This window comes from Plectropomus leopardus, chromosome 13 (genome assembly GCF_026936395.1).
Source record: "Plectropomus leopardus strain MGB_pleo_1.0 chromosome 13, ASM2693639v1, whole genome shotgun sequence".
In the NCBI taxonomy this organism is placed as follows: Eukaryota; Metazoa; Chordata; class Actinopteri; order Perciformes; family Serranidae; genus Plectropomus; species Plectropomus leopardus.
The window spans coordinates 12683063-12707482 of NC_142188.1; the positions used below are offsets into that span (position 1 = coordinate 12683063).

The window sequence follows — 24420 nt, forward strand, 5'->3', positions numbered from 1 at the left end:
CAAATTCTGGGCCCCATGCACAAGCAGTCTCTGCAGCCTCCGCAGCCCCCCTCTATTTCTTTCGTGATCCATGTCACTCTCACACACCTTTTACATTACATTACAAAATAACCTAACTTGTTTTCTCAAATTCAGTCAACTTACAATTAACTGACTTTCTTAGGTTAAAACAAATAGTTTCTTTTCACAGTGTGATTTCCCGTTCTTAGGGATACACGTGTGCGTTGGTGCTCCAGCAGCATAAGCAGTCACCCACTCTGCTCCAGCTGTGTTTAGTGCAGGGGTGGACTAAACTATTTTGTGCCTCTAGGGGTGAGAGGAGCCGCAGAGAGCTTCCATTATTGTTTCTATAAAGCTTTAAAATATATAATAATCATGGCACACATAACTTAGTACCAGAAAAACTGCAAATAAAGCCAAACTTTTCATTTAATTTCATCATTCAAGGGCCACCTTCCCATTTGGGCCCTGGGTAATCCCACTTACCCCCAAACAACAACGCCTCTGCTCTAGCCACACACTCACACACAGAACAGTCCATTTCAGTTGATAATACTCTCAAATATATGCATGCAGATTTTTTTTTTTTTATTACAATTGAATAATATTACTAGAGATTTTTGGGGTTGAAATCCAAAAATGAGACAGAAAATATTATTCATTAGTTTAGTTAGATATGGTCGTATCTCCTGCAATGCTAATATTTGGCCTACAAAGATGATAAAATAGCCACAAATTTTCACACAGCAAAAAAAGTTGGTTCTCTTTTAACATAATTCTATTTCTTTTAAAATTGAGATTCACTTTTTATTTTACTGTCTTGTTCACAAGGACACAAAGGACGTGCATTTTAGTAAAATTACATCTATTTATGTTGTTTCCTTTTGGCTAGATGACTATGAAAACTTGAGTTGCACTTCAAGAAAAGTCAGATTTTATTTGCCAAGCTCGAGAGACACCGCAGATTATTTTGTCTAAGACAGAGTTGTAAAATAACCTGTAATTTCTTTTAATGCAATGAAATGTTTGACCACTGTGACTGTACTTTTGGTGTCTTGTAAAACCCATGACGGTTGGGCACACAAAAATAATCAATCAATCTAAATCAATCTCATCTTATCTTTCTACACATTTACCAAATTTGCTTTCAATTATTTAATGACCCAAGTTTAGCTTTTAAAGTCCCTCACTCTTCTCTGTCCTGAGAAAGAAACGTGATAAAAAAAAAAAAGAGTGCAGCCACAGAGAGAGGGAGAGAGTGCATCGTCATCATGTTTCACCAAAGGACAGCTTACATGTGACCCTGCTCACCACCTCCCTGTCTCTCTGTCAATACTTACGTGTATGTTTTTGGAGATGGTGCAAGAATCAATGTCACATCACTCCCCACACATGCAAGACATGCAAGCACATGGACCTCCCTCTCCTGCACACACAGAACAAATCTCAAGGGTTTTCTGTACTACGGAATCTATTGTATATGCAAAACTAAACTGTAAGCCAATTTTTAAAAAAAAAAAATCTACCTATTTTTACACAGATTAATGCATCCAGACTGCAGTTGTGACATAAAGAAAGAAGCACTGACACAATTTAATAAAAAGGATTTGTATTGTTTGTATTGTCAAATTGCACTACTGCATAACATACACAATACAGGTCATGTACTGACTGTACAACATGCCATTATGTTTTTGTGATGATAATAATAATAATAATAATAATAATAATAACAAAAATGATGACTATATATATGTACACAACTCTGTTACAAGTTATATTCATCACTTGTGTCCAGATAAACAGCACTGACAAAAAAAACAAAAAAAACCAACTATGATCATCTTCATCTAGGATCTAAAAAAAAACTTGATTAAAAGAAACACAGTCAAACACATCATTAGAATAAAGTACTGTTCCCACTACGGCCGAAGTTCGGTGATAAATGCAATAAATTAATCAAGAGAGCAATGGGAAAGTTCAAATGTCACCCTTGAGATGGAGGGGAGTCGTCTCGATGAGGCGGAGATGTGTATCTCAGATGTGACCGAGCATGCCTGACGATTGTATTTCTCATAAATGAGGAATCTTTGTCACTCTGTTCCTCCATTCATCTATTGATTCGTACGTACGCTTCATCTTCAGTACATGCCAGTGGTCTGCAGGAACACTCGACCCTCTGAAATACAGAAAAAAATAACCAGATGTAATAAAACACAATCATAATTCTACACGTTAGGACAAATTCTGTACACTACAAATATTATATTTATATTATAAATATTGAACAAGTTCCCCTATAACCCTGACCAAAGATCATTAATAAAAGATCATTATTAAGTAAGGCTAAGTTGAAAGTGTTTTTCGGCCCCTGATCCCTGTTTTTGGCGATAAAACTTCCTGGCACAAAGGAACCACATCCTGCCCTGCTGTCTGACAGACAATTCCCCTTTAAATGATTTATTACTGGGTGTTAATTATGCAAATGATGTCCAAACAAACTCGTCACGAGGACAATTAAGACAGCCGTTAATTAGTGGCCAGTTCTCTTCTTGCTTCACTGACATTCAATTAAAAATTGGCTTTGAACAAGCACGCTGTCTGGTACGGCGGTCCTGGCACGGTGCGGAGCAGAGGTGGGCTGGAACCATGCACTCTTTTGATGAGGCCGGGCTAGAGATCACGGCCATTTCTTTTTCTGTCTATTTAAGACGTTACATGTGGGATTTTCTCATTAATCTATCCCTGTGAACACAATAATGTTGGCAAAATAAATATATTAAACGCCCATCTCCATTAAAATGGTAGCCCCGGTGAACTGCCTCATGCTTCATTTAATTTTGTTCAACTTCTCAGGAGCGGTCTCCCCGTGAAATCTTTGAAAACCCTTCCAGTCGGCCGGTCAGTTAAGCATCAAAAGCAGTGAGTGATAATGAAATCTTGTCCCAGCTCAGTTGATAGGAGCTAAATAAATCCCCAGCAGCAGGTATATCAGCGTTTATTCCACAGTTCTTACACTGAAATTGCTGTTTTTAGTCAGTTTACCACTATTAATGAGTAAATGATTCCTTCACACTTATTGCAGCCCCTTTGCAAATGTTGACACACATATCTTTGCTTTTAGACATACTTTTTCTTTTAAGAACTAGACTCACTTAAGAGTTTCTGAAGCTCATTTCACAAGAGAAGAATAAAAGTACAACCTTTAATTTCAAAGCTCTGTAATAAGGTTGTTTGTCCTCATTTCAACATTTCAGCAGCGACAGCAGCTTTTCTACTTCAGTCGTTTCCGTCTCATAATTGCACAACTGCGCCATTTTCACTGATCTTAACATGAAGCTTGTTTTCACAGCTCAACTCTGAGGAAGCAGTGTTTGTTATCCGGACACCTGTACCTTGTACTGTCGCCTTGGTGTCCAGCCTGTTGTCATCGTGACTGCTCCCATCCACGTCCTGGGTCACGGGTTCTGTGTGAGGAGGGGCCGCCGATGATTGATGGCCTGTAGTTTGGTCATTAATTAATAAAGACACTTAATTAGAGGCAAATGAACAGTCGGGGCTGTGTTGCACCGAAAGGCTTGGTGACATTTAATATGAAAATGAGAATTAAAAAACTTGAGGCTCACAAAAAACATGACAAATTTATGATGTCGTGAAAACGGTTTCTGTGCCTGTACCTGTGTGTGTGTTGGCAGTGTGCAGCAGGGTGTGCTCGGCCTGATCCCGCAGTTTGACCTCCTCCTCCAAGGCCTCCTGTAGTCTCCTCTTGCTCCTCTTTTCCTTCTTCAGGCGCTTCTGGATCAGAACTAAACAGAGGAGAAGAAAAGCACAGAGGAGGATGTCAGGTAAATGTTAGAGATGTTCTGATATCATTTTGTTCTTCCTGATACGATTCCAATACTACAACTTGCATATCATTGAAAAACGATTTGATACGAGTCCTGTATGGATGTGACAAGATTGCTATCATTGTTCTATGACTTAGCTCAGCTTAAACCCTTTGCAAAACATGAACAAATACACGTAGAGAATGAGTTCCACTGATTTTTCTTTTATTACTTAATTTGACATTTGCTCACAACTAACGTTACACTATTTACTGGATATTGCTTCTTCTTAGGTGCTAAAAAACAGTTGCCAGTGGCTGCACGGCGCAACTTTCTCTGTAGGCTCCTGTTCTCAGTGTGAAACAGCAAAGAAGCACTGATTTCCAGAAACCGGTCTGTTTTATCCAGGTGTGTGACTACTTTCAAGTTTATTAATTAATTACGTGGTTTTCAATTAGATTTTAATTTTATGGTAATAGTCGATAAATGAGGCCAATCTAGTAAGCCAGTCTACTAATACTGAAAGTACAGTATACTAATACTAATATAATGGTAAACAGTAAATGGACTTGCATTATAGAATCTTTCAATGCATCCAATGGGATGGGCAGCTTATTTGATAGATGTGCATTGGTTTCCTCTCATTTAAAGTAACTGTTTTTAACGGTGTTCGGCCTGTCGTTGTTTGTGCTTTCTTTGTATTCTTTTGTGTTTCATCACTGAAAATGTTGGCCGATTCCTTGAGATTTAAATATAAGTTGAATGAATGAAGTCACACACTAGTAGATGAGGCTACAGTAGAAGGTGCCACCTGCTACTGAAGGTTTAAACATTCACCTTCAGAAAAACGATCAGAAATTCATGAGGGAAAATTTAACACTAATGTACAATAGCTTTAAATGAGAGTAAAACAAAACTACCGTCAACAGTTGCCAACAAGAATATAAAATCTTAAATTAACACTGATAGTTAAGAGTTTAGTCTGCTGTGTCTGCAAAGTCTACCTGAGAATTTTCTCATTAAATGCTGCTTGTTGTGGTGCAGTCTACCTCTGTTTTTCTGCTCCATGCTCAGCTGTCTCTCCAAGGTCTCTCTGAGCTCCCTCTCTCGGACCAGCTCCATCTTCAGCTCCGTCCTTTCCATCTGGTCCTGCTTCTCCTGCGCCCGGGCGTTCTCTATGGCGACCCTCAGCAGACCCTGCTTGGAGACACACAGGCACACATCAACAGGTTACACACTGATCACACAACCAGGTAAGAAGCCTTTTAACACTTCACAGAGAGAAGCCTTACTTCACCTAAACCTGAGTAAATAGTTTTGTTTTTAAAACACTTTAACAAAGGCAGTGTGTTTTTAACTTTCAAGATTAATATCTTTTAAAATGAGCCGCTGTGGATATTAAAAAAAAAAAAAAAGAGCATGTTAACCACCTGACTGGAAAAGATCACAAAGAATGTGGCTCTTCCTCAGGCAATGTTTTGGTCTAATGTTTTACTCAGGTGTTTAATTCCTTGATTTACTCAGGCAGGAAAAGAAAAAAAAATCTGTTTTTAACCTCATGAAAGCCAACACAGATCTTTTAACTACATGCTAACTGCTGCCACATCAGGGTCAAATGAGGTTAAAGACATGCATTTTTTTTTTTCCTTCCTGTGAAAACCCAGCCGGTGAGTGCTTTCATTGTGACTCTGCTATAACAAAGAAATGTAAAATCTGAGAAGCAGGTCAGCACACGCCCATCCCCAATTACTGCACATCCTAAATGTCTGCCTCGTCTGCTATTTACCATTTCAGGAAATCCCAAAGAGTGGCTCATCGCCCTTCCTATTCATCTCAGAGTATAATGATAATAAAGCCCCGGCAGAGCCTCACCTGGATGTTCGTGAGCAGGGTCTCTATGGAGGACAAGCCTTCCGGGAAGATGAAGGGAGCGTGGTGGAGACCTGCTGGGAGCTTCTGTCCCGCGGGGTAAGATACCCTCTCACAGCCCGATGGGGGTTTGTGGTAGACTTGTCTATCACAGCTCTCCCTGGTTGTCTGAGTGGCCAAGGAGTTGTTATCTGGAGGGCAGAGACACATTTTCATATCTCATCAGTTAAATCAGTTTTCCACAAAAGGCTCACCGTTTAGTCTACATGACTTTGCAGACATACTCGATATTTTTCTTCCCATGAAAAGACCAAAACCAACAACCACCTCTTCTGTGCCACAGACCTCCAATGTAAAAAAAACAATAACAAAAAAACAATTAATCAGTGAGCCACACTGTTGCACTGGGTAACATATTCCTTCAGTTTCCTGAACATGCGCCAGCAATTTATTAATAGGTTGTTCCTGCACACACCATTCTGCCGATATAGGGCTGCAACTAAGTTATTTTCACTGACGACTATTCTGTCTGTTATTTTCTTGATTAACCCTTTGAAATGTGGGCAAATTGGCTTGATTTCTTCCAAAAATAGGGGAAGACGGCAAACGGGAACTTACAAGTAAGAAGTAAAAAAAAAAGATTATAAATATAGTTTTCTGCACATTTTCCCCTATTTTTTCCAATCTAATAATCTCCCTGCAGCCAATATTTTAAGTCAATTTTGTGTCACTTTTTACTAATGTTTTTGCAATTATGCGATATTTCTTGTGAAGTTGCTCATTGCTTTTTGATTTTTTCAAAACAAATCACTTCAACAAAACTGATGTTGCTCTAGGTTCTACAGAGTTTACAAATTAGTGGTTTGGTCTATAAAATGACAGAAAAAGCTGAAAAAATGTTGATCAGTGTTTCCCAAAGCCTTAAATGATGTCCTTAAATATCTTGTTTTGTCCACAGACTGAAGATTTGGAGTTTTTTGGCTCTGGATGGCAACATAATGTCAGGAAGACGTTGGACTCACTGAACAGTTGTTAAACTTTGGTTAGAATGAAACTAGGTTGGCAAGATTTAAAATGTCTAACAACATTAGAATTTCACATTTTGTGGACATTAAAACAATGAAGTTTGGGGACGTTAGGTTTGGTTTCTTCATGACTTACAACTGAATGTTGTTATTCTACATCAAGTTAACGTTGGCATGATACGTTTAGAAGATGTTTGGTTACTTATCAACACAACTTGGGCCCAACAAAATATCAGTGACATCTGTCATCAGTAGTATACATCAACATTGGCATTAGACATCCTGACATAGGATTATGGTCACTCAAATTTCACAACCCAAATTCAACCATGAATCAACATCTTACGATGTTGGTGGCAAGACAATGGAATCAGAGAATTTTAACTTTTTTAGAAATAAATTACTCAAACGATTTGAGAGATTATCATACCATTTGGCAATTATTTTAGTAATAGCTGAGAACCAAGTGATTAGTTATTGCAGCTCTAGTTGTAAATACTCTGTATTGCGCCAAATCTGAAGAAACGTCTCAACAAATGCATCGTTTACATCTGCTAAAACTACAGTGCCCAGCTGTTATAGGAAAACACTTGGCCTTTGATCCACCCTATTTTTAAAGATTCAAATAATTCAGGACCACGGTCTTCATTAGGAACAGATGGGCTACAAACAGGGCAGGAAAGTCAGAAAGTATTTAAGAGATGAACTAATATGTTTGTTTCTATGTTTGTTTTAAGTGTAAAGTGAATTTTTGGTTGTTGTAGCTGCAAAGGAGCGATGCTTATTTGTTTGTTTTTGTGGTTTTCTACAGCATCTTAAAATCCATCTGTTGTCTTTGACTTTTTCTTGCTCTTATAACTTCATATTTTGTGTAACATTTTCCAACCTTGTATTAAACATTGTTTACTCTTTACATTGCACTACATTACATCCACCTGACAGATGCTTATGTGCAAAGCAGCTTACAGTCAGTGCATTCAACCAGCAGGAACAAGAGAGAGAGATTTCTCTTTTTCTTTATTCCCTCCTGTAAAGGACTTTGAAAGTACTGTTTTGAAAAATACATTAAGTCTACAAACTGTCTTTTCCTGCAGCACTGATTGATGGGAGCAGTTTCCACTATAACCAACATACAAATTCTTTCCTGCTTCCTGATATTAAGGTGTCATGTTTGTTTCAAACCAAACACATCATCATTCCAGCAATATATGTAATCAGGACTGAATGCAAATTTCTGTAATTCATAGCTTACCAATACATTTACTTAATGTCTTGTAAACATATCAAGCCCAACTGTAAATAGGTGTTTAAACTAATTACAGTGTGTGTGTACACATACCCAGAAGTCCTGGTTTGGGGTTTTGAAAATGTGGTTACCCTTTATTAGATGGCACTCTGCCTATTGATAATGCATCACAGCTTGACATCTCCCATAAAAACAGCTAAGAAGCTGCATTATGGATGACCATCTGTTTGTAAACCTGAGAACTGCGTGTTCCCGATTCGTGACGGTAGGGGAGATGAAGATTAGCCATTTTCTGCATTTTTTTCCTCCCCACACATCAGGCAGTTGCTCACTTTCTGCGTTTACTGTCATCCGAGCCACTGAGGACGAAGACGTCCTGGGAGTCCGGCGGTTACTGGAGCAGAGACGAGTGTGAACGTGCGATGTGATATCTGGCACTTTTCTCTGTCTGTGACAAATGACAGTGTTTTCTCCACTTAGCTGACCACAGCATCTTCTGCTCCAAATCCACCCACCTCCCCTTCTCCTCCTCGGCCTCACGTCTTGGCAACTGTCACATTCAAGGTGTTTCACAGATGAGAAGCAATACCCCCCTCTCCTCCTCCTCTTTCTCCCTCTTTCTTGCTAAAAGCATTGCTCTGTAGAGAAAGGTAATTAGCAGGTGCTGGCGAGCTCAGCGGAGGGCATCCAACTACACTCCCGTGGCTCACATACAGACACACACACACACACATTTGTAGCCGCTGAAGTGCGCAGTCAGCAGCGTGGGCTCCCCAGGCTCCTTGGATGTGACTGATCCTTTATTGAGTTACTGTTTTACGCCTACTTTACCTCACACTCACACACACACACGTTTGGCATAAATACACACACACACACACACACACACACACACAGCTGCCAGCTCGTTTGATCATTTACCCATCTCCCTAACCAAGGTCACTGTCTGTTTTTCTCTTTTCTCCCAACTTCATCTCTCTTTTTCCCCCCTCTCTTACTCCTCTCCCACCCGTCCCCAGGGCTAATGAACTTCACCACGTGAAGACTGCCAGTCAGCGGAAGAGAGCAGGAGGGAGGGAGGGAGGGAGAGAAGGAGAGAGACAGACAGAGAATAAAATTCTGCTGATGTTTGGTTAATGGGAGTGAGGTGTCAGGGATGGCCTCTGATCTTTGCTGCATGGATACGTTGTTCAAAGACCACTGAAACAGCACACACAGCCAAAACTGACTCTCTCTCTCACACACACACACACACTCAGAGATTATCATACAATAGATTGACAGAATGACAGCGCTGAAGTGCTCTTTGAAACTCCTGTTCAATCCACCATAAACCTATCTTGTGATGTTGTAGGTCGAACACAAAAGCCTGCAATCCAGCAAATGTACATGTGTTTCATTTGCATGCTGCAAAATCAATTGGAAATCAATTGCATAAATGCGATGTGTGATGCATGGCATTCACGTCGTTGGTGCCATCACTGCTTTGTCAATATGTTCACAGATACCTGACAGCATCTGAAACCTTACCTGGGAGGCCTTTGTGATTTTTAGATTCGATTACTGAATAATGTGATTCAGTATTAGAATACATTTACACAGGCGCGTGCACACACATACAAACTCTCCGTTTTTCTCTCCCTCTCTTGCTCTCGCTGTAGATTTCTGCTGACTGTTTGTCCTTGAGCAGTCCTCATTAAGCTAATGCAAACCTCCCTGACAGAGAGAACCAAACAACTGACGTTGCAGCGCCGTGGCAACGCAGGCCCTAACGACAGGGAGGCGGTCGTTATGCAGATGAGGTCCAGCTGAGAGCGCGGGAGGCCGCCTGGCTCGTTAGGCCGCGGCCCGGCAAATGGCTCGCTAATGTAACACTGCTTCCTGGTCTAATGGAGCCCTGTTTTGCAGAATTATTTGTCTTTGCTCTCCGCGGGAAGCCGGTAGGGGGGCCACTGACAGCGAGGAGGAGAGGAGGAGCAGAGAAGACAGTGAATCCTTATCGACCTGTTACTGAGATATTTCTTTCTTGTCAAACAGTTATAAAACCCTTTTAAGATAAATAGTGTTAAATAAACCATCACACACTTGCCACAAGTGTTTAAATCCACAGAGTGTAAATGATGACACAGATGGATGGAAACGTAGTGCTTGTTGTACCGTATTGACAGACTTTGTTTCAAGGCAATTGATTTGTCTGAGAAATAATCATTTCTCATTAATAATCATTTAATGATTAATGACCATAGTTAGACATTCTCAAAAACAGCAAACTCTTGACCTTTGCATGAAGCCATCTCAATGTGAAAACATCTAAAAACACTATAAAAAGTTAAGTTTAAAATTGTTTAAAGCAGCTATAGGAGTTTTAAACTGGCTGTTAAAGGTCAGGTGCGTAGGATTTAGGGGCATCTATTGGCAGAAATGGTATTTAATGTTCATAACTATGCTTTCATTAGTTTATAATCACCTGAAAGAGTGAATTGGTGTGTCGTTATGGAGAATTAGCTGTTTTCATCTACATAAGGAGCAGGTCCTCTCCCACAGAATCCGCCATGTTGTTTCTAAAGTAGTCCAACATGGAAAAACCAAACCCTGGCTCTAGACAGGGCCATCATGTTTTCTCATGGCCGCTGTAGTTCTCCCACATGCTTCACACATAAGAGAAGTTTCAGTTCTGCAGCCTCACCGCTAGATGCAAATAAATGCTACAGAGTGGATCTTTAAACAGTCTGATGCCTCTATTTTACCTACATAAGCAAACAAGACTGTCAGTAAGAAGATTGGCTGTTTCTATAGTTATTCTGTATGCCTGTCACGGACAAAACAATGTATGGCATGCAAACTAAGAGAGCCTTTGTTTACATTTTCCAGGCATTTTTGCAGTAATTTGTTCGTTAGCCAATTAAAAGGAAGCAACATTTTTTAATGAAAATTTGAAGTTTGGCATTTTGTGGCCAGGCTGACGGTGGAGCAGGATCAGCAACAGATGGAGAGACTTGCTGGATTTCAGAGGATTCAAAACTGATCCTGAATTGGCTCTCCTCCTACTAGACAGGTAATATGTCTATTCTATTTCTGAAAAAAATACATTACCAGGTTTTACAACAATATGTTCATTTATGTTGGCTGAAATAAAGTTTACTTTGTTTTAACGTTGTCATAGTCATAGACTGTATAAAATAATGGACGTAGTGTGACGTCACCCACTGGTTTGTGGACCGCCGTTTTGATGTCTCAAATATGGCATTTTGGCTGTGGCCATCTTGGTTTTTTGGAGCCAGAAGTGTGAGAGAGTGAGAGAGTGTGGAGGTGTGGAGGTGTGGAGGAATGAGGGATGGATCTAACTGACAGACAGTAGTGACATCTCACATAGAGCCTGTCACTTTAAGGTCCGACCCTTAATTATGCGTAATTTTAAGCCTTAATAAAATGGAAATGGAGAATTTATATAGAAATTCATCCCTGTACAGTTGTCCATTAGTTAGAGAACATTAGTTATAGAGACCAAAACCATTTTTTTTTACCAGTTTGTAACCATTTGTGCTGTAAAGTCATGCATTTGAACATGGGGGTCTATGAGGATTGTCTTGTTTTGGAGCCAGTCTCAAGTGTCCATTTGAGGAACTGCAGTTTTTGAAACTGCATTTTTTAGCCCCAGAGGTTGCCGTTTGGTCATATAACAGTTACTAATCTTACATAGCTACAACAAGATACAACAACTCATCTATACATCTTAAAAAACAGCTATCAAGGAAAAAAAAGGAAACAACGGAAAATGGTAATAAAAGTAATTCGCGACTTTCTTTCACTTGCCTCTAAAGCAAATGCACATGCTAGACAAATCAAAATTTTTACGACACAAGGTGGTGGTGCTCATGGAAATACAGGGGCCGCCAAAATCAACATAAAATGAAACTCCCTTGTAGCTGCTTTAAAGAGAGAAAGTTTTGCAAAAACCAGATCCAATACCAAAGAAAGCTTTACAAAAATAATAGTGTATCTTACCTCTGTCAGTGTGGCCCCTTTTGTTCTCCTTGCTGTACTCCACTGAGGTCACATCTGTCTCTCTGGCACCATGCACCACACCAGGGGAATGACCCAACACATTATGACTTGATGACAGGCCGTCATCATGTGGGTCTGAAACGAAATATTAAAAAAGCTCATAATTTAGAAATTCCTCACAGGTATTTTTGTGAGAATACTGTCAAACAAGTCATTTTACGTACGTGTGTTTTCTGCAGTGCGTTCTGTGTGAGACGGTGAACTCGACACACTGCTGCTGTGATTGGACGACATCTGAGCTTCCTCCAATGAGGGAGAAGGTGACGGGCTGTCACGCACTCGCTCCTACCAGACAACAAAAAATGATTATCGTGACAAAATCAGACAGAAAAAAAAGATTATGGCTTATAAAGTGCAAAATATACAAATAAAAAAAATACAAAACATGAATCACACTTTACATTCAAAACTGTGTGACACATAAAAAAGTTTCATGCCTTTTAAGCTTTAATTTTAAACCCTTTGAGGCTGATTATTTTGTCTAAATGTAGATAGTGAATTCTGGGTTGGATAATATTAAGAATGCAGGAAGAAAATGCAGAATATAGAAGATTTAACAGAATAAACTTAATTTTGATTATTCACAGTGAATTCTTCATAGTGCATCTACCGTTTTTCTCTTTATCTACATATTACAATTTATTATATTTATCAAAATTAATTTACGATTTAATACATTGAAATGTATGATTTAAATGTAGCATACCAAATTCAGTGAATTTAGAGTCAAAAGCTGATATGACTAATGGTAGTTACCCTCAATGGTGGTTCTAAGGGAGGGACAAAGAGGGCCTGCACCCCTTTAATATAAAGCCTGCGACACCCTCTGACACCCCTAACTGTGGTGAATATTTTTGTGTGTTTTTCACCTCAAGTTTTTTTTTTTTTAACCAAAGCAGACAAAAGCATGACACGCCCTACTCTTCCTTCGTCTGGATCTTCATGCCGAAAACTAACCAACCCAACGGACAACAGCAATGAGTACAAGCCAATCATTAGGAGAGTAGGGCGGCATCATGCCTTCACCATTCATTACCCCCACAGTACTTTTTAAAATGGTCTACGGCTGCCACTGGTCACCGTTTAGCTGTTTTCTTATTCATCATAGCTTCTACTGTCTCATATAGTTACGATGGACGACAAGCTGAAAATCACCAATAAAATGGGTATTTTACAATTTAAGAGAGTGTTAAAAGTAAAACAATATATATTATATTTTAGCTAAGGCTAGCCTGTGGCAGCTAGATTTAAGTTGATGTAGCTCTTTGTGCAGAGTGAGAAAGCAGGTTCTAATACTCAGGGGTTTTCACATTTTTCTCACATACTGTACATTTTTTAAGGCACACAGATTTCATATGCTAAAAGGGGTATCAAAAAAGTTTTGAGGCTCAATTTTGACCAAATATACAGCTATATTTTGGCTTTGTAGGGCAGTTATCTACAAATCACTTGAAAGAAAACAATATTGTTGGAAAGGCCTGAATTTATAATATGACATTCTTTGGTGTTTGTAGGAAAATTTGGCGCTCATTTCAGTAAGCCTCGTAAACCATCTTTGGGACTCAGTCCAGTGTTTTAAAAACAATGGTCCGCATCGTTAAAATTATGACCGGACACGGTACTTCCTGCTACTGATGAGGACATGGTGTAATGTTATACTTTGTGAGGCCTGGCACATACAGTATGAAATTTTTCCAAACCTCCTTTAATTAGTCTAAAACACAGGACTGTTTTTAAGCAAAGTCAACAACTTGGCTTGGACAGTCGGAGTTTCTGTCTGTGTGCAGGATATCTCAAATATTTATAAATAGGTATGAGATTGGACTTAGGCCAAGGAGCAACTGATTACATTCTGGTAGTAATCCAGATATCCAACAGCAAACAACTACCAGTTTTTAGCCGAAACCATTGGATCAAAGCGATTTTTAGTTTTTAGGATATTTAAAAGTTCTTGAATTTAAGATGTCAAAAGCAAGTTATTTAAGTTAGTGTTATGTCTTCTCTGTAATTTTAATTCTGACTTCATGTCATGAGATCCCGGGTGTCACGTGGACTCTGGCCGGCAGTCAGATCCACCGAGCTGATGGGCCTCTGAGTTCACCTTAATGACGGAGGTGGGAGCCCTGGCAGGGGGCTTGGCGTGGAGCTGCGCCACGTTGGCCATGCTGGCCAGCGTGCTCAATCGGTTCATCTGGCCCATCGCCATGGAAACGGAGGCCGGCGCCAGACTGGCAGGGATCAGAGGATGTGACATCATCATGAAGGGCAACTGATCCAGAACTGGTAGGGGGGAACAGAATAAAATAGAATAGAGAAGTATTAAAGGAGGTAAAGTACAGTAGAGTACAGTACGTGCATCTCATATAAGGTCAGATCAGCCGCTCTGTTTCCATCAAAGCTGCACTGCACATGCACATGACATGAAACAGGTCTCTCTCTTCTTTCATTTTTGCTTCAGTTGTAGTCATGCATTACTTCTTAAAGGCTCTGCTCTGTGCACTGAGCTGAAAGCCCGCAGCTTCTCCGAGGACAGGACTGAAACCGGACACCAATGTCATTCCTCTGTGATGTCAATATTACCTGGATGACTGCTCCGCTTCTAAACCAGGACTCGAAATGTGTGTGTGTGTGCATGTGTATCAGAGGTTTAGAGATGTCGAGTGTGTAGCAGAAAAAGGAAGGGAACATGGCTGAGAAACACTCATTCTGCTCATTACGACACCAAGATGTAAAAACAGTGATAGCCTCAACGTGTTTTTGTGATACTTCAAATGCTTTTCTGCGAGTGTCACCTGCAGAAACACAAACAGCCTCTCTGGAGTTAACAAAAACTAGATAACTTTTCTTTCAATGCCCCGGTGTTCTTGACGATAATCCAACACGTTTTCAGCGGTTCAGACCAAACTCTTATTATCTTGGCCAATCTGTTGTTCGCACTCGTCTCTTTACGACAAGCATCCACTATCTTTAAAGAAAATCCTTCCTCTCAACAGCACCCTAGTGGGTTGTTGCAGTCCCTCTATTCATGAAACAAACAATCCTGTTTGGGGGGGTGCGGGGGGGGGGGGGATAAAATGACATAAATATTTATCATTTAATAAAAGGAAAAACAAAAACAAAAGAAACACAGGGAGGAAGTGGAACAAAAGAAGCTGATGGCAGTCCTGGTGCTGGGCCAGCAATGCACGCTGGGTAATTATAAACACAAAGGAAAAAATCTTGGACTCTATTCCGCACAATTGTCACAAATAATAGAACGAGTGCATGGAAACAAAAAAAGGCTATCCAAAGAGGAGAGATGAAATAGAACAAATAATGGAGGGAGAGGAAAGAAAGAGGGAGAAAGGGAGAAAGAAAAAGGCAAACTAAGAAATAAAGAGTGAGGCGTTGACTTTATGAGTCGGGCTCGCTGGACATATGTGCGGTGCTTTTGTGCATTTGGCAGATTAGTCTCTCACTTGCCCAGAGCAGAAACCAATCCAAACAAAAGATCTGTCTGAATGGAGCTAAATAACCAGATGCTCCGACAATCAACGAGCAGCCAAATATTAAGCCTTGGTTAGAAACCAGCGCTCCACTTTTGCCCCCCTCCCTCCAACCCCCCCACAACCTCCTTTATAATTTCATTTTCACTCTCCTTCTTGTTTGTATATCCCCCTCTTCACTTTCTCTGCCCTCCCATCACTCTCTCTTATGTTTCATTAAAAAACATCAAAAGTCAAAGTGCCTCTCTTATGTTTATCCAAACAAACCATTACTGTAAACAAACAGTTACTGTAAATTTCCCAGAAGATCTTGTTAAATGCAGAAATGGCTGCTCCCCGCTCTTCCCCGGCCCATAAGGTGTCACACTCAGCATTTGTGAGTGTGTGCGTGTGTGTAATCTGAGATTGCCTTTGTAGTGGTTAAAGCTCTGGTAGGGGCCCATCCTTCCCATAAGGCCGTGGGTGGCGGTATGGAAAAAACCTTCATGTGTGTATGTATGCTTGAGCTGTGTGTTTGTGTGTGTGTGTGTTTCCACTTGACTCTATCATTAACAGTGATTAAGCTTTACAGGTTTATAATGGCTGGTGGTAACCATGCCACCTAACTGCGCACAGATGCTGGCAGTCGTAACTGAGTGTATACAATGGTAAACAATGCTTAAGACTGAGAGTGTTTACAGAAACGGGTAGAAAAAAACAAAACAAAACTACACAACAGTTAAAGCAGAAACAAGAAGTACTGCGCTCTAATATTTTGTCTCTTTCTAATTCCTGAAAAACACAAGGACACTTTCCTTCTTTTCATGCTCCACATGTTAAGTGTGTGTGTACGCGTCCCAGGTTGATAGCGTATTCCACACAGACCCCCATAAGCCCTGTCATCTGTCTAAACACACTGATGTCGCTTTAACCTGTCGATAACAGTGGGGGCGGCGCGTCCCATTTGTTTGTGTGTGCGTGCATGTGTGCGTGCGTGTGTCCGTTCCGCCATCGATTGTCCAGCATTTGTCGTTTGCATTCAGGATAGTGAATTAGAGAGAAGACTATTGATTTGGCTTCAGCCTCTCATCTTATTCATCTCTCTATCATCCCCGTGCGCTAGCTCTCGTCCACTGGTGCTCCGCTTCTGCTGGCTGCTCTCCTTCACTGCAAAGCCGAGGAGCGGTGCAGTAAAGGGAACAGCTTTTAATATCATAAGACGAAATATTATATGTGCACCAGCAGGGATGAGAACACACTGCGTACTTCAAGACCCCCTCAAATGAAAATCACAGTTTTAATCTTGCTGACATGCCCATGTGCTTGTTTGTTTTTTAAAAATATATATATATGCTTGAAGACATATCATGTGCGGAGTAAGCAGTCAATGCCACGGCGGAGCATTTTCACCCTGGAACTGTAGTTTACCAATAACAGTCTCAGTTTCACTGAACGAACTTAGGTAACCAATCCAATCACCTTGCAGGGCGGGGCACATTACCTCAGTGTTGCCAGATTGTGATGTTAAACTATCGTACAAAAGGCTCAAAATTCTAGTTTTTTGAGAAAAATTATCCTACATCAATCACAATCATGAGAGCCAATAGGTTAAATTTATAACTTTAGTAAAAAAGTATTTAAATGACTTTTTGACACTGAAATAACACTGAGAGAAGCTATTTCTCAGTCTACGTGGCTTATTGTGCTTATTGTAAGTCTCACAGTGGTCAAATTATCGTACATTACGGCAATTTTGGAACCATTGATTGTACGTCGTACAAAGGGCAAAATTATCGTACAAACACAATAATTATTGTACATCTGGAAACACTGCCTCACCTTGTCAGAGCTGGCGATTGGGAATAAGGTTTATCTAATATTAGCAAGAAATTATCATCTTTTTCATAATGTAAAACTGAAGGCTCGTGTTATGTATAAACGTTTACAAGCAGACATTTGTGTGTTTGATAAGCAGGTGTGCTCGAGCTGCAGATGAGCAGCTGAGGGTTGGCTGGAGATAGAGGCGGTGACTCATTTGCATATTCATACATCTGTACATACTAATTGAGTCAAAGGTGTAGAGTTATGGCCCATATACACCAAACCAACATCAAAGAACTAGTGGTGACGAAGGCTAATTGTAGCGTTGGCTCATGTCGCCTGTGTCTCTGCCCAAAATCGCAAAGACTAGAGCTATCGGCCAGCTAGCACATACATTCTGCGCCTGCGTGTGAGGAGATCATTTTCATACCAGCACGCCCTCTTGACATCGACTGTTTGTTTGCCTTCCTCTCTTCTTTTTTCTCTTCTTGCATCTTTCATCATTCTGACTGGGGCTAAAAAAGGGCCGACTACTGCCAATGGTACGGTACATACAACCAAAAGTTGGGTGACAGATGCTCAGATGCTTGATCAAGGCCCTACTGTTGCCTTGGTGTGTCAGGGCCCTTACTGCTAAACCATTTTAGGGCATGAATGCACTTATTTCATGAAAAAAAAACTTCTAAATGTGTAATTCTGATGAACAGAGAAGAGTTTTTAGGGGCTTAATCAATGCCAGGAAAGGAACTTTAAATGCTGAAAAGTAAAGACTTCTCTTCCAGTAAATCCTGCTCTAATGTTAGTCAATATAACAGAGCAATGCCATGTTGAGCATGAGTAATAGATCTGTTTTCAGTATACTCTCTCTTGATGTCATGACTAATATGTACTAATGATTTGCCGGCAACATTTTGGGGCTTGAGAGCAGATGACCAACTGTGTTTTCTCAGCAAATGTTCCCTGAATCTCACTGAATCCCACAAGTATGCAAACAAATCCAAGCTGGAGGAAATATTCACCCTTACAGGAATTCATCACAAATGGAAAAAAACACAACAAAGCTAGTGATAAATAATAAGACTCCTCATGCTTTGATGGTTTGGATTACCTGAGCCAGATGTCTATCTCTGATTTCATCATTAGAAGAACTAACTCAATGCTGCTGTAGTTTGTTTTGTCATCCAGTGTCTTTCAGAGGAAGCGTACCAGCAGCAGAGGTGATGTCACATCCTGGTTTTAATCAGCTTGGTTAAGCACAAAAACACAGCTGCTCTATTGACTTGGCATCACGGATGTGTACTGACAACAACTGTGCAGAGTGTGACTTGACCCTAATTAAACACTTTCACACGTGTGTGGATGGCAAAACGGATACCACTCACCCAGCCCGTGGTTGTGGTCCCCGTTCTCGCCATTTGGCCCGCCATGTTGCTGGTTGCTGTGGTAACTGGCCATCGCCTCCAGCTTGATCTTCTTGGCCAGGGCGGACAGATCTGAGAGGGAGACAGATATAGAGAGAGGAGGAAAAAGAAAAAAAGAAGGACAGAAAGAAAGAAGAGGAATCAATAAGAGCCAGATCAATGGCCCCGGTGGAGGATTAGAGCAGTGGGTAGGCAGGAGGTTGTCATGGGAAGACAGAGGCCAGCCATTCATTCTGACTGCACCGCTGCACTGGCCATTTAGTCTGCCAGGGAATCAGCAGTGATAGGAACAAGCCAGGACATTCATCTCTCCCACACAGGGACATCACATCCCACAGCACACAGGACGACACTCAGCGGCGCCGGCAGATCCACCTTTTAGTCAGAAAGCACTTCTTTATCAGTAAAAATTAGACGCATTAGAAAAAAAGTGTAGATACTTGTTAATAGGGGTTGTGCACTTTTGGATAATACGAAATGGAGAGTGGCAAAATGTAGCAACATTTTTAATTTGTGTCTTGAACCTCAGAAGGTAGTTTGACCCGCGGAGCAACCTTTAAAACTCCGCAGAAAATTAAATATCTCTCGCACTAATACAGACAAACACAGCAAATTATTAAAGTTGGACAAACCATGCAACTGTGCAAACACGACTCAGGAAATGCAAACAAACCGTAAGTCTTAATTTCCTGATCTTGGATACATCTAAACATTTGCAACAACACAAGTGTTTTTTCTTTGTTACACAATGGTTTTTCTCAGGTGAATCGCCCGTGCGTCCAAGACAACCACAACAAATTGCTCCTTTTTTCTTCTCATCTCCCCTCCTTCTCTTCCCTGCCCTGTTCCCCCCGCTCTCCTGCCATCCCCTCTCCTTACTTTACCTTTTCAAATGTCAGCATCACAGCAGGACATAAGCCACTGTGTTGCGCGTGTGTATGTGTGAGTGCACGAGGGCGAGAAAAAGAGACTAAGGAGGATCACATCAAAGATTTCTCCCTGCCTTTTACGCTCAAATGTCCTCCCTCTCTCTGTCTCTTTCTCCCCTCTCATGTGGCCAGCTCTAATCAGTAGCGCTGACATTGCCGCCGTGCCCTCTCCTTTGGTGGAAAAAGACTCTTTTCCCACTGAGAAAGATGCTCTTGAACACTCATGCACAACACACACGTATACACACACACACACTCGAGCACCTTTGAACAGTGAGAGGAAGCGGAGCTAACAGAAAATGGCTTCTTTTGAGGCGGGGAATGAAAAGATCAGGTTGCAGTGAAGAGCACAAAGCCAAGGGCAACTTTGAGAGCGGTGAGGTGCCAACAATTACTTTTCTGCCTTTCTCTGTGCTACGCACACACACACAAACACACACACAAACAACACAATAGGGACTGAAACACACAACTGTTTGTGACAAGAACAAGCAGCACTATGGCCTTTAGCAGGTACTTGACTAAGACTGTTCTAAAATATAAAACAGACTCTGACGTTACAAAGAACAGATTTTCCTTCAGACATTTTTGCTCACTTTTCACCTGCCACTACACCAAAAATAGTTGCTTAATTTTATACTTGAAGAGACGTTTAATGGGCTTGAGTGTCATTTGCACAAGAAGAATTTCAAATTTTTTGGGGGGTTTGTGCTTTAACCCTTTGAAACCTGAATACATTGACTTGATTTATTTCAAAAACACAGGAAAAATTATGGGGTACAAGAAAAATTACCTGAAATTTAGCAAAAATATATAAAATAAATAAATAAATAAAGGTTTAAAAAAAAACATAAATAAATGTATCGATAAAATAGTTACTAATCATAATAATAATAATTTTCTGGATTTTTTTCCCCTTTTTTAATATCTTCTAAAAAATCCTCTCTCTCTCTCTGTTTTCTCATTCATATTTTCTAAATTCTTATTTTCTTGTTTTTTTTCTTATCCCTTGCAATTTGTGGGATATCTCTTGCCAAGTTGCTCATTGACTTTTTAGCCATGTTTTCAAAAGAAACCAAACCAATTTGCTAAAGGTTTCAAAGGCTTAAATGTTTGTGAAAGGCATCTGGACACAGCACAAGAAAACCAAAGGGTTAAAACAGAAGGCTTTTAAGGAAATTATAAAAATTGTTTCCAAAGCCGTTTTAGAGACTTAAAGATTATAAGTCTCACCCAACTTATCAGAGGACTTTGTGTACTTATAATTCAGGAAAAAAGGCCAACTTGCAAGTTATGAGTTGTTTCTCATGTGTCAGCACCGTGTATGCTAATTTTATTAATCAACACGCAGGTCGCCTCCCCGAGCCCCGCCTCCTCACACTATTGATGATGGGTAAAATGTGTCATTATGGGGGTCTGCAGGAAAAAGTGGAAAAACCGCCCCATCCTATCTGTGTCTATACTGCATCAGCAGCCTGCTCTTTTCTTTAAACTGATGGGAGTAACTCAGCTGGCTGCCAGGTCATTGCTTTCACTTTCCGACAGCTGAAAAGAGAACAAAATGTGAACTTTGCCAGCAGCTCCTCTGAGGGCTGGAGCAACAATGTGTCACTAATTCACTGTTTAAAGCAGTTGTGGAGCCAAAAGAGGGATTTCTGCTGTGACTTCTGAAGAGTTACAAACCTCGACCTCATGAAAAACAAAAACAGGGGATTTAGGAAGTCAGAGAGGCTTTCTCCTTTTAGTGGACCATTGATACAGAATACACTGAAATTAGAAGTGAGTGACTCTGGTTGATGCAAAATGACTGAAGACTTTTGTATATTGCACTCTAAGACAGCATAAATATCAGTTATTCATAATTAAAAATATCAATATTTGATCAAAATGTTTATTAGAAGGAGAAAAAAATACCTCATGTTTTACTTTGTTACTCAAAGTTGCTAAATTGTTTATCATTTTGTTCTTAAATTTATTCTGATCAATTTTTAAAAAATGTATTTATACATTTTTAATCTTTGCATTGAAATGCTGCACTGAACTACATATGTGTCAGTAACTGCCAAAGTCATAGATTTCGTTTAAATTTTGGGGGCGGGGACACATAAAACAGGGCATTCGAGGGTCCTCCACCAGAAGGTTTTGAGCATCAAATACTTAATTTTCTGCATTCTGGTGAATGTTAATGCACCAATTTGTGCAACTTTTGCATCCATTTATGGTGTAAATGTCTTTAATTTTGCAAAAATGAAAATTCTCTGCTACTTTTATTTGAGGGGACAAATGCAAATACTCTAATTATTGGGGATGTGTCCCCTGTGTCCCTCCTGAAATCTACTCCTATGGTAACTGCAATTTTTTTTCCACACTAGGAACATTTTCTATCAAAATATACTATATAATTTCCCATTTCCTTGTTCTAATCATTACATATAGTAGGACCACAGGTTCTTATGAGTGACGAACTGATCATCAGTATTAATGAGGTCTGACTATGACAGTGTGCTGAGTCTTTGATTGGACACATGAAAGTGAAAAAAAAACATATATATATTTTACCCGTGTTTTAACTTCAGCAGATAAACATATGTGTGATTTAAAATGCTAATATCTGTATTCCTCATGTATGTATCTTTTCCAATAAAGTTTTGTTATCGATATGGCAAGTGAGGGCAGAAGTTACTGAACAGACTGTAAAGGTCCTGGTCAGCATTATTTTTGTTATTCTGTGATAATTGTGGAAGAAATAAAAAAAAATTGTGAAGCAGAAAATAAATAAGAAGAACCAAATTTAAAATGTAAATAAATTTTACACTTTTGCCTAAGAAAGCAAATAGGGAAAAAAATAAAAATCTTAAAAGTTGTGAAAAAATAACATTGCAATAAAAAATAAATACAAATAATAAATAAATAAATATTAAACAGACTTTAAAAAATATATATAAAAAAAATGTCCCCGCATTTTTTTGTGTGAAGTGCAAATTTTGGATCTTGAATATGATGTCAGTCTTTTTAAGACAGTGGACATCATAATTACATGGTGTCAAAAATAATTCTTCGCAACAGTAGTAGTTCAGTCTGTCTATGCGCCTGTGTGATATTGTTTCTACAGCACATGTGTATACATGTGTACATGTGTACTGTATGTGCACGTTGAGGCCTGGGTGGTCACCTGCAGGAGGTATGATCCCAGCGTGCATCAGACCGCTGTGGGACAGCATGTGGTGAGTCCCACCCTCTGTCACACTCTGCAGCCTCTTGGGCGGTCGTCCCGGCCTCGAACTGCAGGCAGAAAACACAAGTTAACATTAGTCATTAGGCGGTTTAATACTTAATACTCCCTCAGTCAGTCAGTTCTTCCTGCTGAGACTGAGATGGGTGGCCTGGTTAGAGAAAACTGCCCTTCAGTCTGTAAACCTCTGATCCTGCTGAAGTGTCAACAAGCAAAACACTGAAACCTGACCGGTTCCAGGAAGGCTGCTGTACTGCAAATCTGACCTCCCTGTGGATACGAGCAAGCAAAAAAGGAGTTTCCCTATGGCATCAATAAAGCACCTCATTACTGTTCAGCTTACTCATTCATTTGTTTGCTTATTAAATGTGTTTGCTCGCCTCCTTCCCTCTCCATCCTTTCCTCTTTCGGTCATTCATCCCCCTCCCCTTCTTTTTTTTTCCCCCACGCCATGTCACAAATTTCCTCAATAAAGGCTGGGACTACAAGCAGATTCACATGGTTTGATTGAGCCGGGCATGCTCAATCAATCCTGGAGGAGGTATGTGAAAAGCTGTCAGACATCACTTTGGCTCTGACTAAATGGTGTGAATGTCCTGACAGGGGAAATGACACGGGCCACATCAGGCTTAATGACAACCAGCGCAGCTCATCTCCTCTCATACCAGCCTGACATTGGATAACATGAGTCTGTGGGTGAGTGCACGTCCAAGTCTGCAAAGTGTGTGTGTGTTATTAAAAGACAGAGTGAGTTGAGGAGGGGGAAAGAAGATGATTTAAAAGAAAGGAATAGAAACGGGAATAAAAAGGGAGATTGAGGGAAAGATGAGGTAAAGATGAGAGTCCGAGCGAGTGAGAAAAGGTGGGAACGAGTAAAAAAAAAAAAAGAGAAAGATAGACTAGCAGCAGCAGCAGCTTCCTAGCGTGGGGTGTCTTTGAGCAGATTTTAATTAGAATCTAATCCAGCCGTCATTAAGGCCCCATAAACGAAGCTGTCAGTCAGGAGATTAATGGCGCCTCATTTGCATATTGCATATAATTCATCAATTACCCAGCAGAAAGGACCAATCCCCTGTTGACACACCCACTGGCTGAGAGAGAGGGGGAGATGGAGAGAGACAAAAAGACAGAGAGAAAGATTGTGTAGTCACTAACTGTGGGAGAAAAACAGGTAGCTAGAGTGTGTGTGAGCGCACACCGTATGTGTGCGTGTATGTGTGTGTGTGTGTGCGTGTGTGTGTGTGTGAGTCTGGTATGTGTGTATGTGTGAAGTGTTCAAAGGTTAATTTGATGAGCCGATGAGCTCCACAGTTCCTGCCCTCAGTTTTAATGAGTTGTTATTATTGTCTCTTATTATGGGCCCAGACCGACTGGGATGTGACAGCTGACATCAGATATCACACACACACACACGCACACACAGGCACGTAGACAGTGAGAGAGACACAGGTAGACACACACACACACCCTGACAGACGAACAGACAGACAGCAGGAATTTGCAAGAGGGATGAAGTTGTGA

The 24420-nt window shown here is 40.4% G+C and overlaps 1 protein-coding gene across 2 annotated transcripts in view; it reads right to left on the reverse strand.

Moving 5' to 3' along the window:
- Positions 1-1621: 1621 nt before the first annotated feature.
- Positions 1622-24420, reverse strand: part of dachc (dachshund c) — a 30133-nt gene continuing 7334 nt past the window's right edge. The window contains exons 2-11 of one of the 2 annotated variants that reach the window (XM_042502257.2): positions 22840-22949; positions 18700-18810; positions 14134-14312; positions 12197-12317; positions 11973-12107; positions 5700-5887; positions 4877-5024; positions 3678-3806; positions 3396-3500; positions 1622-2179 (exon numbers count right to left, since the gene is read on the reverse strand). In XM_042502257.2, the coding sequence (XP_042358191.1) occupies positions 2142-2179; positions 3396-3500; positions 3678-3806; positions 4877-5024; positions 5700-5887; positions 11973-12107; positions 12197-12317; positions 14134-14312; positions 18700-18810; positions 22840-22949 (1264 nt within the window). In that variant the 3' untranslated portion in view covers positions 1622-2141. Of the gene's footprint in view, positions 2180-3395; positions 3501-3677; positions 3807-4876; positions 5028-5699; positions 5888-11972; positions 12108-12196; positions 12318-14133; positions 14313-18699; positions 18811-22839; positions 22950-24420 lie in introns of both variants that reach the window. The other variant, XM_042502256.2, reaches the window with a different exon arrangement.